The 12,905-nt window shown below is 36.8% G+C and overlaps 1 protein-coding gene across 3 annotated transcripts in view; it reads left to right on the forward strand.

The window, feature by feature from the left end:
• Nucleotides 1-12,905, forward strand: part of PPP2R3A (protein phosphatase 2 regulatory subunit B''alpha) — a 218,689-nt gene that overhangs the window by 41,511 nt on the left and 164,273 nt on the right. For all 3 annotated transcript variants that reach the window (XM_086674343.1, XM_086674345.1, XM_086674344.1), the window contains one exon: nt 3,665-6,089. In XM_086674343.1, the coding sequence (XP_086530469.1) occupies nt 4,104-6,089 (1,986 nt within the window). In that variant the 5' untranslated portion in view covers nt 3,665-4,103. The remainder of the gene's footprint in view (nt 1-3,664; nt 6,090-12,905) is intronic.

The raw sequence follows: 12,905 nt of genomic DNA on the forward strand, positions 1-12,905 counted from the left end.
GACCATACTTTTGTGGGTCCAATTCTGGAGTCTCTATTCCATTGGTCTTTGTGTCTGTTTTTGTCATGCTTTTCTGTTAAAGTCTTAGAATCTCTGAAAGCTACATTCCTATTCTGTATAATATGGTGGCTACTTCTATGTGAGTCTAAAATAATTTCAAAATTAAAAATTTTTTAATAAAAATAAAATTCAGCTCTTCAGTTACACTAGCCACATTTAAAGTGCCCAATAACTCCTCCATGTGGCTAATGGGATTTACATCAGAACAGATAAAGAATATTTCCATCAACACAGAATGTCTTATTGGGCAGTGCTGGTCTAAAAGCACATGTCTGTCTTAAGCCAGTGTTCTCTCTTCCTTAACTATTTCAAATTCTAATACCACATGAATACTTGTGTTTTCTGTCATGTTACCTTATCAACTGGTTGTTTTGGTTATATCAAAGGTTAGAGAAATACTTTTTTAATTTCTCAAATTTCAGAGAAATAGTCTTTATGTTAATTTAGGAATTTATCACATATTCATAGGTTTCTGGATATTTAAATTTTCTAACACTCATGTATTTTGCCTCTGAACCAGTTTTATCACCTATATTATCAAGTGTATTAGGATATAGTCCTAATATCTCTTACAAAATTATCCAAATATACTTTCTTAGTAATATCCCTTGTTTTCCTTTCCTTTCATCCCTTATCATTACCCAAAAGCTCTTGAAAAATTTTGGATTTCTAAAAGATGCATAGGTTTTCACGTTTGGTGTTATTTCTTCCCCCTCTTTTGTGCATGTCTCGGAAAGGTAATTCCTTCTATTGCCATGTTCTAGTATTTTGTCCCAAAACACCTCTTGGCTTCTTTGCATTTTCAGTTAAGAATTACTGGCCACTTCCTTTACTATGGAACTTCTTTCTGCTTCAGCTTCATCCTTCATGAGATCTAGTTCTATAGTTTTATATAAGCCACCATCTCAGATTGGAAGGCAAGGAAGTAGAGGAAAACGCAGTAACTCAAGATCTATTCACATAGCAACAAAGTTAAGACACTGAAGGATAAGAATGGGATGGGCGTGGGGGGGGGTGACACACCTGGGGAAAACCACAAAGACAGAACTAAAGGAATATTGGAATTAAGATTTAGATCTTCCTGGGTAGAAAATCTGAATATTAATAGTGATGTCAGTGTTTCTTCAAAATAATTCATAAGTTTATTGCAATTGTAATGAAATTGCAATAGCATTTTTTCTTAAAACTTGACAACTCAAAAAATACATCTGGAAGACCATCAAAGAATATTTGGAGTATAAAAAAGACAGTGGGGCACCTAAGTGGCTCAGTTGCTTAAGCATCTGAGTCTTGATTTCGACTCTTGATTTCATGAGCTCATGGTTTGTGAGTTTGAGCCCTGCATTGGGTTCCATGCTGACAGTGTGGAGCCTACTTCTCTCCTTCTCCCTCTCTCTCTGCCCCTCACCCCCTTCAATAAATAAATAAATAAACTTTAAAAAATCATAATTAGGGATATGGGAAGCAAAAACAGTAAAACTTAAAACAACCGCAATTACAATAGGGTAGGACTGGCGTAAAAACAGAGTAATCATTGAATCCAGAGAGCCAGGAAATGTACTCTAGCATAAGAATTCAACAAAATAAAAGGTTCTTCATAAGTTAATTGTATGTGTATTCACTAAGTCTGTAATACCTAAATTACCAAAAGATATGAAGAGACAATGTACCAAAGAAGAAATGTAATAAGCAAAAAAGAGTTTTCTAGGATTGAAGAAATAAAAATGAAATTAAAGTTCTTTTTCTCATTAAGTGGATAAAGATTGTCATTGTTAAAATGCCACTGCTTTTGATGGTGTAGTGAAATTGATGCTGTCCTTCATTTCCATCATCATCTCCTTACTATCATTGCTTGACTGCATTATTCTTGGTTTAGTAATACTGCACATCCATCCTTTGCAAATCCTATTTGGCTCTACCTTTGATATAGATACAGCATCTAAACTTCTCCACTATTACTCTCCTGCTCCAAGCCCCCAAGCTTTCTTGCCCAGTTTATTGCAGTAGCCTCTAATTTGTTTCTCTGCTGTTTGTCTTGCTCCTTCACAGTTTCTTCTGAATATAGCAGCCAAAATTACCAATTTAAAATGTAAGTCTGATCATGTTAATTCCTCTGCTCAGTAGCCATCAGTTGTTTCCCAGCTTGCTCAGGATAAAGCCAAATTCATCATAAGAATCTACATATTCTGCATGATTTAGACTCCCACCTTTCCTTTCTGACCTTACCTTCCACACTACCTCACTTGCATTCTCCGTCCAAGTCACTTTAGCCTCCTTGTCATTCTTTTAGTAAATCAAGCATACTCTCACCTCAGGGCCTTTGCACCTATAGTTAACTCTGTCTGAGATGATTTAGCCCAAAATACCTCCTCAGTGTGTTCTCTCTTTTCTTTCAGGTCTTGGTTCAGATGTCAGTGAGGTCTTCCCTGACTGCACATTATAACCCTTCTCATTCTTTCTGAACCCCTGCCCTGCTTCATTTTTCTCCATAGCACATGTCACCATGTTTAAGTTACATGTTTACATACATGTTGTTTTTCTTTTTCCAACTAGATTATTAACTCCATAAGAATAGGGACTTTATTTTATTCACTGCTGTATCCCTAGCACTTAACAAGTGCCTGGCACATAGTAGGCACTCAGTATGTATGTATATATTTATTTTTATGTTTATTTTTGAGAGAGAAAATGAGCAGGGAAGCGGCAGGGAGAGAGAGAGAGAGAGAGAGAGACAGGGACAGAGAATCTGAAGCAGGCTCCATGCTGTCAACGCACAGCCCAACACGGGGCTTGAACTCAACAACCGTGAGATCGTGACCTGAGCTGAAGTCAGCCACTCAACCCACTGAGCCACCCAGGCACCCCAGGCACTCAGTATTTATTGAGCAAGTAAATTGAACCTTTTTAGAAAGTATCCACAGCATGTTTTAAAAGCCTTTTTTTTTTTTTTTAAAGTCAGGATGATTAAGTAAACTCTGTCCATTTGGTAATAAGAGATCTTCATGTGGCAGGGTCTGAGAGGATAGGATCAAGAGCAGTGATGAAGGCTGTTTCTTTCTTAGGTGGTAAGAAAAGAGAAGATGATGAAAGAATAATTTCCAAGTATAGAGGACGTTATAGAATCAAGGACAAGCACTGTGTGTTGGCAGTCTTTGAGAAGATTAGGTTGATGGAAGCAAAAGGTTGGTTCAGGGCCATAGCAGAAAATAAAGTTATAGGTGGATGGGAACAGATGTTGAAAGTCTTGAAAATAAGTCAAATCGAAGTAGGATGCATGATGGAGATCAGGAGTGTGAATTCTTGAACGGTGAGGGATAAAAAAGCCATCTAAATCTAAGCTTATTGGTGTTGTGTAAGGTGGCAAGGAGGGTAGGGTAAGAAATATCAACTGGAAGGCAGTTGTAACAAGGCAGAGTTGAGGTAGTAATACTCTCATAGTAAGGAGTACAGGGTGTGATGAAACAAAGACATGAATCAAAGATAAGCAATGATATGGCAAAGAATAAGTCTTGGTGATTAACTGCAGTGGGGGGGCAAAAGAGGAAATAAAAGAACTCTCAGTATTAAGAAATCGTATTTTTAAAATTCTTTTCTTTTTTTTTAGGTTTGTCACTCAAAAAAAAAATGGATCATTTAAATCTTTGGAGGACTGAGTTATCACAATACTTCTGTACTTCCAACTAAGATTTATGATAGTAAATTTATGACAATAAGTTTCTGCATCATAGAACTGCTGAAGAACTAAAAGACGATTTTATAAACTTACAGTATTATGAGATTACTAAGTAAAACTAAAGAACACAATTAATAAATTATTAAACTTGCTAATAATACAAGCACATATGTGCAGTAGCTACTGTATCCTGACAGTTACCAAACCTCAAATTTAGATGTTTTTTTCTTTGTGGGAAAGGTCATTTTATTTGCAAGAAACCACTGAATATTGTCATCAAGTATATTTTCACCTGAGTGTAAGTTAAGAGGATTTACTTGAAATAAGTTCTAGAAAATTCCAACTCCCATCACTGAGTGGATTCGATATTATGGCAGCAACTTACAGACTTGTAGTCAGTACTGTGAACCACTACAGCAGTGTGGTGATAGACCGACGTTTTGAGCAAGCTATACATTATTGCACTGGAACCTGCCACACCTTTACACATGGAGTTGATTGCATTGTGGTACATCATAGTGTTTGTGCAGACCTCTTGCACATCCCTGTGTCTCAGTTCAAAGATGCAGATCTGAACTCTATGTTTCTACCCCACGAAAATGGGTTTTCCTCAGCTGAGGGTGACTATCACCAGCAGGCCCTAACAGGCATACCCAGGGTCAAGAAAGGATCTACATTTCAGAACACCTGTAACTTAAAAGACATTGCAGGAGAAGCAATCAGTTTTGCTAGCGGGAAAATAAAAGAATTTTCCTTTGAAAAGCTCAAAAACTCTAACCATGCAGCTTACAAAAAGGGAAGAAAAGTTAAGTCTGACTCATTTAATAGGAGGTCAGTTGATTTTGACTTGTTCTGTGGCCATTATAACAATGATGGGAACTCCCCATCCTTTGGTTTACTCCGGAGTTCCTCAGTTGAGGAAAAATCTTTGTCCCATAGAAACTCACTTGATGCAAACTTGACATCAGTGCTTCTTCACAACTTCTCTGAAGAAGACCTGGTTACTCAGATTTTGGAAAAACATAAAATAGATAATTTTTCTTCTGGAACAGACATAAAGATGTGCTTGGACATCTTGCTGAAATGCTCTGAGGATTTGAAAAAATGCACAGATATCATAAAACAATGCATAAAGAAAAAGTCAGGGAGTAGCATCAATGAAGGAAATGGTAATGATGCAATTTCTAGCTCTGAAACTGTCTATATGAATGTAATGACCAGGTTAGCATCCTATCTGAAAAAGCTACCATTTGAATTCATGCAGCCTGGGAATAATGATGCTATAGATTTAACAGAACTCGTCAGTAATATGCCCAGTTTACAACTGACTCCCTTTTCCCCAGTATTTGGCACTGAACAACCCCCTAAATATGAAGATGTTGTCCAGCTCTCAGCCCCTGACTCTGGACAGTTTCAAACTATAGAACTGCAAGATGACAAACACAGTTCTAGGAAAACAGATGCTGTAAGTTCCATTCCAAATAACTCTACAAATCCCTTATATAACTCTGAAGTAAATGATCCCAGAACCCTAAAAGATACCCAGCTTCAATCACAGTCGTTAACCATGAACCCTTTAGAAAATGTTTCTTCTAATGACCTAATGGAAACCCTTTATATTGAAGAAGAGTCTGATGGAAAGAAAGCATCAGATAAAGGACAAAGGGCAGAGAATGGACCTGGTCAGTTGTTAAATGAAGATAAAGCAGCATTTTCAAACCGTATTACTCATCTTAAAAAATGTCCTGCCTCTGTGCAAAATGAAAGTGGTAAGATATTTGAGAAACCAGTTGTTAATCTACCTGAGGAGGATTTTAAATCAAAAGTTCCTAAAGTTGAAGAGGGAGGCCACAGAGATTTTATGAATCTTAACAGCCAGGAGGAGATAGATAAATTGTTAATGGATTTGGAATCATTTTCACAGAAAATGGAGACCTCTCTAAGAGAGCCACTTGCCAAAGGTAAAAGCTCTAACTCTCTAAGTAGTCCTAGTCCATTAACTAGTCAGCTTCCTATAGATCTTGAACCTAAATCTAAAGTCTCTGCAGCCACCGAGAAAGTCTCGCCTTCCTGTCTAACAAGGATTATTGAAACCAATGGACACAAAATAGAGGAGGAGGATCGAGTCCTCTTACTACGAATTCTAGAAAGCATTGAAGACTTTGCTCAAGAACTAGTTGAATGCAAATCGGGCAGAGGCAGCCTATCACAAGAAAAGGAAATGATGCAGATTCTACAGGAAACCTTGACCACTTCCTCCCAGGCCAATTTATCAGTCTGTAGAAGTCCTGTTGGTGATAAAGCTAAAGAAAGTACTTCAGTGGTTTTGATTCAGCAGACCCCAGAGGTGATCAAGGTAAGATCCAACAATCTGGAGTCCTGACAAGTATCCACAGAAATGTTTTAATGTGTGCAGAACTTGTGAATAAATACTATTTGTGTTAGCCATTTCATATTCTACTAAAGTTCCTGCCTTACAGTAGGCATGGTCTCATTCAGTTCGTTAAAAAAAGAACTAAAAAGCAAGGGCTTTAGAGTTAGGCAGACATTTCAATTGCCCTCCTCACACCTTTCATCTCTCTAGCTCTGTGACCAAAGGAAAGTTACTTACCCTTAATATCCTCATCTGTGTAATGGAAATAATAAGGATCAAGATAACTTAGGTGAAATACAAGCAAGGTGCCTTACACAAATTAGGCATTTAATATTAATCCTTATACTTCCAGTCAGCCATGCATCAATATATGCATGTGTAGACTATAAAGTGCAGTGTGGGGTACCAAAAAAGAGAGGACATGATTCCTTAAAGACTTTAACATCTAGTTGAGAAAATGAAACAGACATACCGGAAACAGTTCATGAACATGTAGGCCCTTGTCTGAAAAGGTTGTTAGTAAAATAGGGTCTTCAAAGAAGGTAAAGACTAGAGTGTATGAGATTTGCTTCTTCATGCAAGTGGGAATAAATACCATTCTAGGGTCACAGGATAGTAGTGTTTTCAAAAGGCTTTGAATCTACCCTGCTACTGGTAGTATAGCTTTAATAATTCCTGAAAGGCAGTTATCTTCCCCCTTGGGTGTATGTGTGTATGTCTTAGCACAACAGTTATTTCTTTTTCGTTTTCTATGTCTAACATGGGTTGGCGGTAGGTTCTGCTCCACCTCACTCAGGGACCCAGGGTGATAGATGCTCTGTGTTCCTATAGCTGCCCCATTGTCCCATCTGGAATACATGACTTATAAGTTCACAGAGGATGGGGAAGAAAGAGATGTTGCTTTTTACTGCCTTATTCCCACATGTGACACACTTCCCATCCACTCATAGTCCAGTGATTTCAGCCCAAAAGCTAAGAAACACAGGGAAGCACATAGAATATACCTAGTGAGCATTGTCTCTACCACGTGAATGTATGACATATGGCACATATATCCAAATTAACAAAATAAATTGCAAAATAATGATGTGAATTATTTAGAGCTTATGTCATTGTACAAAAACTATGAAGAAATACTTGGACACACCAAATACAATGTTCAGAACAATGATTAATCTCTGGGGAAAGAAGAGAGATGGAACTGAGGAAGGATGTCCAGGGGACCTCAGTAGTGTTAGTAATTTCATAATCTGGTGGTGAATCATTAGTATTTTTATATTATTTTTATGCCATTTTGTGTGTCTTTATAGTAAATTTAAAAAAGAATAATTGGATGTTAGAGGTGGCATATATATGACCAAGTTAAAAAGTTAATTTTAACATTCTCATTAATATTTTCATTTAAGTGGGAAAAAATATTGTGATCAGGTGAATAATTTTTACATTGTATTTATTTTGTGGCTGTGCTATGCACGTTTGTAGTTATCAGCGACACTAAAATTTAAAGCTATACGTACATACTTAAGGTTATGAAATGATTTGGGTCTAGATATTCTCAAACATTCACTGAGCATTTCTGTGAAATCTGTGAGTCTCCTCATTCATTGATTTGCAACTGGTAATATCTTTAGTGAAGTTGGTCTATGCTGGGAGGAGAAAATGGAAATTAGTTACAAAAATAAGAGGAAAATGCTTTCAATGTACATAGGCAATAGTGATTTGCTTAATATTTTATAAAGATAAGAAAATACCTATATAGAAATCTCAGAATGGTAATAACATAAGAGCTAACAGTTCTTGTAAGCTAAGGCATGCTAAGATATTTAGATATATTATCTCACTATTTCCCCCTCAGTAACCTGTCTGCTCATTAAAAAAAAAAAAAAAAAAGTTCACCATCTCCACTGACCTATTTCAACATCTCACAACCATTATAACCAGAAACTTACCTTAATACAGTGTTTTGAATTTTATTTAACCCTTCTCCCCCATTATCTTCTGTGAGAAAAGAAAAAATTATCTGAAAAGAAAGTAGAAAATGTGAACCTGAGGCCAAGAATAAGTCCCATGTAATACCTCTCCTATGTCCCTGGCTGACAGCTCATGAGCAGGTCCCCTCTGACCCTCCCAATCTAAGCACACCTAACTAAAAATCCCACACTGGGCTCTAAATGAGCTTTCCAATTTTTGAACAAGTATGGACTAAGATCAAATCTTATTAAAAGAGTCTCCCATCACTCTTTTAAATAAGTCCCATTACCATAAGACAGAATAAAATTTGATGAAATTTCTTGATAAAAGTTGAAAAAGTAATTCATAAAAAGCTAATTTAAAGAGAAAAGTGATATAAAATGTTTAACTCCTGAAGATACTTAACACAAGAAAATAAAACCATTCTTCCTTGACTCAGATGCCTTCCTACTTGTTCTCTTTTTTTTAAATCTTTCTTTGCTTCCTATGAATAATAATAATTTGCACATTTCAATTAAAATGAAATAACTAGTATTTTAATTATAATAATAATTATTATTACTATTGTTGTTGTTGTTGTTATTATTTTAGAGAGAATCCTAAGCAGGCTCCATGCTCAGCACAGAGCCTGATGCAGGGTTCAAACTTAGGATCATGATCCCAGCTGAAATCAAGAGTCAGATGCTCAACCAACTGAGCCACCCAGGTGGCTCTTATGAATTATTTTAAACCAGGGTTGGTAAATATTTTCTACAAAGGGTCATTTGTAAATATCTAAGGCTTTGTAGGTCACAAGGCTTCTGTCACTTAGACTTCTTTGTTTTTTTAAACAACCCTTTAATAATGTAAAACTGTTCTTAGCTCTAAGCCTTGAAAGACAGGCAGTGGGCCAGATTTGGCCCACAAGATTGTATGTTGTCAATGCCTATTTTATTTTATTTCATTTTATTTAATTTAATGTTTATTTTTGAGAGGGAGAGAGAGAAAGTGAGAGCAGGGGAGGGGCAGAGAGAGAGGGAGGCACAGAATCCAAAGCAGGTTCCAGGCTTTGAGCTGTCAGCACAGAGCCTGATGCAGGGCTCAAACCCAGGAGCCGCTAGATCACACTGAGCCGAAGTCGGACGCTCAACCGAGCCACCCAGGCGTCCCTGTCAATGCCTATTTTAAACAAATAGAAAAGTATAGTGAATGATAGAAAAAACACTCCTTATTATCACTTATTTTGTCAAATCTTAACATTTTATCATATTTGCTTCAGATCTTTGTTTATTAATATTTGTATTATCATCATCATTGTTTAAAACAAAAATCATCTCAGATATAGTTGAAATCCTAGAGGTCCCCTCCCTAGTTTCCACATCCCGTTCCAGAAATAACCACTACCCTGAAGTTAGTGTTTTATCTCCTGTAAGTTTTTACAGTGTTATTTGTCATGTTTTTTATTCTTGAAGAGCGTGAACAAACAGTAATAGGAAATAAAATCAGAGAGGTAGGTTGGGGCCAACTTATGAATGACCTATGTGCTATGCTAAACTCTTAGAGTGGGGAGCTAAAGAAGGCTTTTGTTTTTGTTATGTTTTTTTTTTAATGTTTTTTTTTTTTTAATTTATTTTTGAGACAGAGACAGAGCATGAGCAGGGGAGGGGCAGAGAGAGGGGGAGACACAGAATCTGAAGCAGGCTCCGGCTCTGAGCTGTCAGCGCAGAGCCCAACGTGGGGCTTGAACTCACGGAGTGTGAGATCATGACCCGAGCTGGATTCGGATGCTCAACTGAGTGAGCCACCCAGAGCCACTCCAAGAAGGCTTTTGTTTTTAATGTTTATTTATTTGTTTTATGAGAGAGCACAAGCAGGGGAGGGGCAGAGAGAGGGCGAGAGAGAATTCCAAGCAGGCTCCCCGCTGAGAGTGCAGTGGATATTTAGACATGGGTCTCAAGCTCACGAACCATGATCATGACCTGGGCCAAAATCAAGAGTTAGCTGCTTAACTGATTGAGCCACCCAATGCCCCAAGAAGGCTTTTAAGTAGAGGAGTCCCACAGTATTTTTTTAAAGAATAAAACTTTTTTTTTTTAAGAGTAAAAAATGTTAAATTAGGCTCTTATTTTTTTTTTAACTTTTGACAGCAAAAATTTACCAATTGTTCAAAACATTTCAATTAAAAGCTTTATGTAATGGGGCATATAGGAGGTGCGTTGGTGACTATCCCTGAGAAGAAAGATTGACTTGATGATATTATATATAGGTCATTAGTATTTTAACATGTGTTTCAAAATAATTTCTCAAGAGGAAGCAGTATTTATTGTCCAAGTATTTTTTTGTCCAGAAATCTAATTCAAACCTGTATTGGGAGAGATAATCAAATAGAAAATACTAATATGATACTGAGGGATTGATAAAGAGGTATCTAGATACTGGTCTAGATCAGGAGTCAGCAATCTGTGGCCCAAGGGCTAAATCTGACCTACGGCCTATGTTTGTAAATAGTTTTATTGGAACACAGCCACACCCATTTGTTTATAGATGATCTGACTGCTTTTCTCCTCCACCTAAGTTAAGTAGTTAGAGACCCTAAAGCTTGAAATGTCAACTATCTGGACATTCATAGAAAAAGTTTGCTGACTCCTCATCTAGATATTATTTGATAGATCAAAAGATTTCTTTTTTAGTGAATCAATATGTATTTTAACAAGATCCCCAGATATTCACATTTAATATATACATGAAAATTTAAGACATACTATTTCCACCATATCAGACCATTCTTGATGTGATATTTTGTTAAAGGCATTGGAAGTCTTGAAAACATCATTAAATATCAATAACAAAAACTAATTATCGATGATAGTCAGATAGTATACCAGTAGAAATAGCAAAATAAGCCCAGAGTTTCAAAATTCTTCATCATGTGTTCTCATCGTGTGTTTTGGTCTACATAGCGTTTCTCCCCTTTCCTCCCTAGTCATGATCCATCTCTGACTTTCCCACTTAAAACAGTTTCCTTTTCATCTCTTTCTCACTGTTAAATTATGATATCATTGACTGGCAAATGAAGGTTTAATACATGCTTTCTTCACAAAGCCTTTAACTGACAGGAAACAACCCTGTAGGTTCTAGAATAGCTGAGGTGTGAAGATGGGCCTAAAAATGAGTTGAACAAGAATAACAGAACACCCTATAGAGGAAGGAAAGGGGGATGTGCCTGAGCTCTCAGAGGGTTTCATTATTTTGGATTAGTGAATTACTGAGGACATGTTTTGACATAGAAGGTAATATAATTTTTTAAAAAACACTTAGAAACTGTACTGCTTTGGTAATTCACATAATAAATGATACCTTAATTCTGTGTTTTATTACCACCAGCAGATGTTATTACAGTCATCTTGGGTCTGTTTTTAGCTGTATGGAGCAATAGCCTGTTAGCGGTTATTCACAAGTTAAAATAATAAAACCTAGTCTCCCTTGAAAATTATCTTTACTTAATTTTAGTAAAAAAAAAAAAAAAAAAAAAATCCAGGAAAAAATTTCTATTATTGTTTGCCTCAATTAAAAGAATGGAGGGAATGAGGCAGGATTCATCAGTGAAAGAGGAAGAATTTTTTTTAAAACTCCACTATAATATTTAAGTCTATTGAAACCTTACAAATTTTAGCTAATTGTGGGGAAAACTGTCTGAATTACTAAAAAAGTACAAATTAAAAATTTCAGTGTTTTTAAGAAATAACTTTATTAATTTCAAGAGTAAAACTACCATCAAAGAATTGCAAGCGTGAACGTTGGCTGGACCTATTTCAATAATGAAGATCAGGGTGCCTGGGTGGCTCAGTAGGTGAAGCGTCTTTGGCTCAGGTCATGATCTCATGGTCTGTGAGTTTGAGCCCCGCATCGGGCTCTATGCTGACACCTCAGAGCCTGGAGCCTGCTTCTGATTCTGTGTCTCCCTCTCTCTCTGCCCCACCCCTGCTCATGCTCTGTCTCTCAAAAATAAACATTCAAAAAAAATTTTTTTAATTAAAAAAAAAGAGGATGTTATAGGGGAATAAAGAACAAGAGCCAAATGGAAAATATCTGATTGGCGAGGGCCACACAATCAACCTTGTCTAGGTTGAGAAGGCCCACAGTTGGCTTGGCGTTGAAGACTTGACTGTGTGCGTATACTACATTTCTGGTCAGGTAGAGCTTTTACAGGGACACGAGTTATCTAAGTTTTGCTTTGCCAGGTGGCATTCCTGGCAGGAACAGCTCCATCTTGGGCTTAAAAATTTATTTCCAAAGTCCTCCATTTGATCATCCTCTTGACCATTCTAGAGGCTTCATCAAAAATATCAGTCTTAGCATGACTCTGAGTTACCATCGCCTCTTCAGGTCTCCATGTAGTTTTCACAAGAGATGATGTCAGGCTTTTATTCTAGGAGCTGGTTATGTTCTTCTGTTCTCTTTTGTCATTCCAGTCTGAGAGAGACCATCGGTCAGCTGGTCAGTGGCTCTCCACATGTATTTAAACTTTGGAGAATATGCAGTATATTAGGGAGATAATTATTATAATAATATATGAATGTAATATAGTAATAATAATAATTAGCAACAAAACAGTCCCATGGTTTGGACAGCACAAATGAGCCAGGGTACCCATAATGCAAACCAGCTAATATCAAATGAGTCAAGAAATGATCCCCAAAGTGGAGATACTTCTTTAAGCCAGTTAACCTGTTTATGTATTTTGTGTAACTGTGTCTCCACTTCCCCAGAAATGTTTATCCAGTGAGCTTGTTTCAGAAAAACTGAGGCACTGGAAAATCAGGGAGCAAACTGTAATGGACAGAGAGA

The sequence above is a fragment of the Puma concolor genome, chromosome C2 (genome assembly GCF_028749965.1).
Source record: "Puma concolor isolate L17-30 chromosome C2, mPumCon1.1.hap2, whole genome shotgun sequence".
Taxonomy (NCBI): Eukaryota; Metazoa; Chordata; class Mammalia; order Carnivora; family Felidae; genus Puma; species Puma concolor.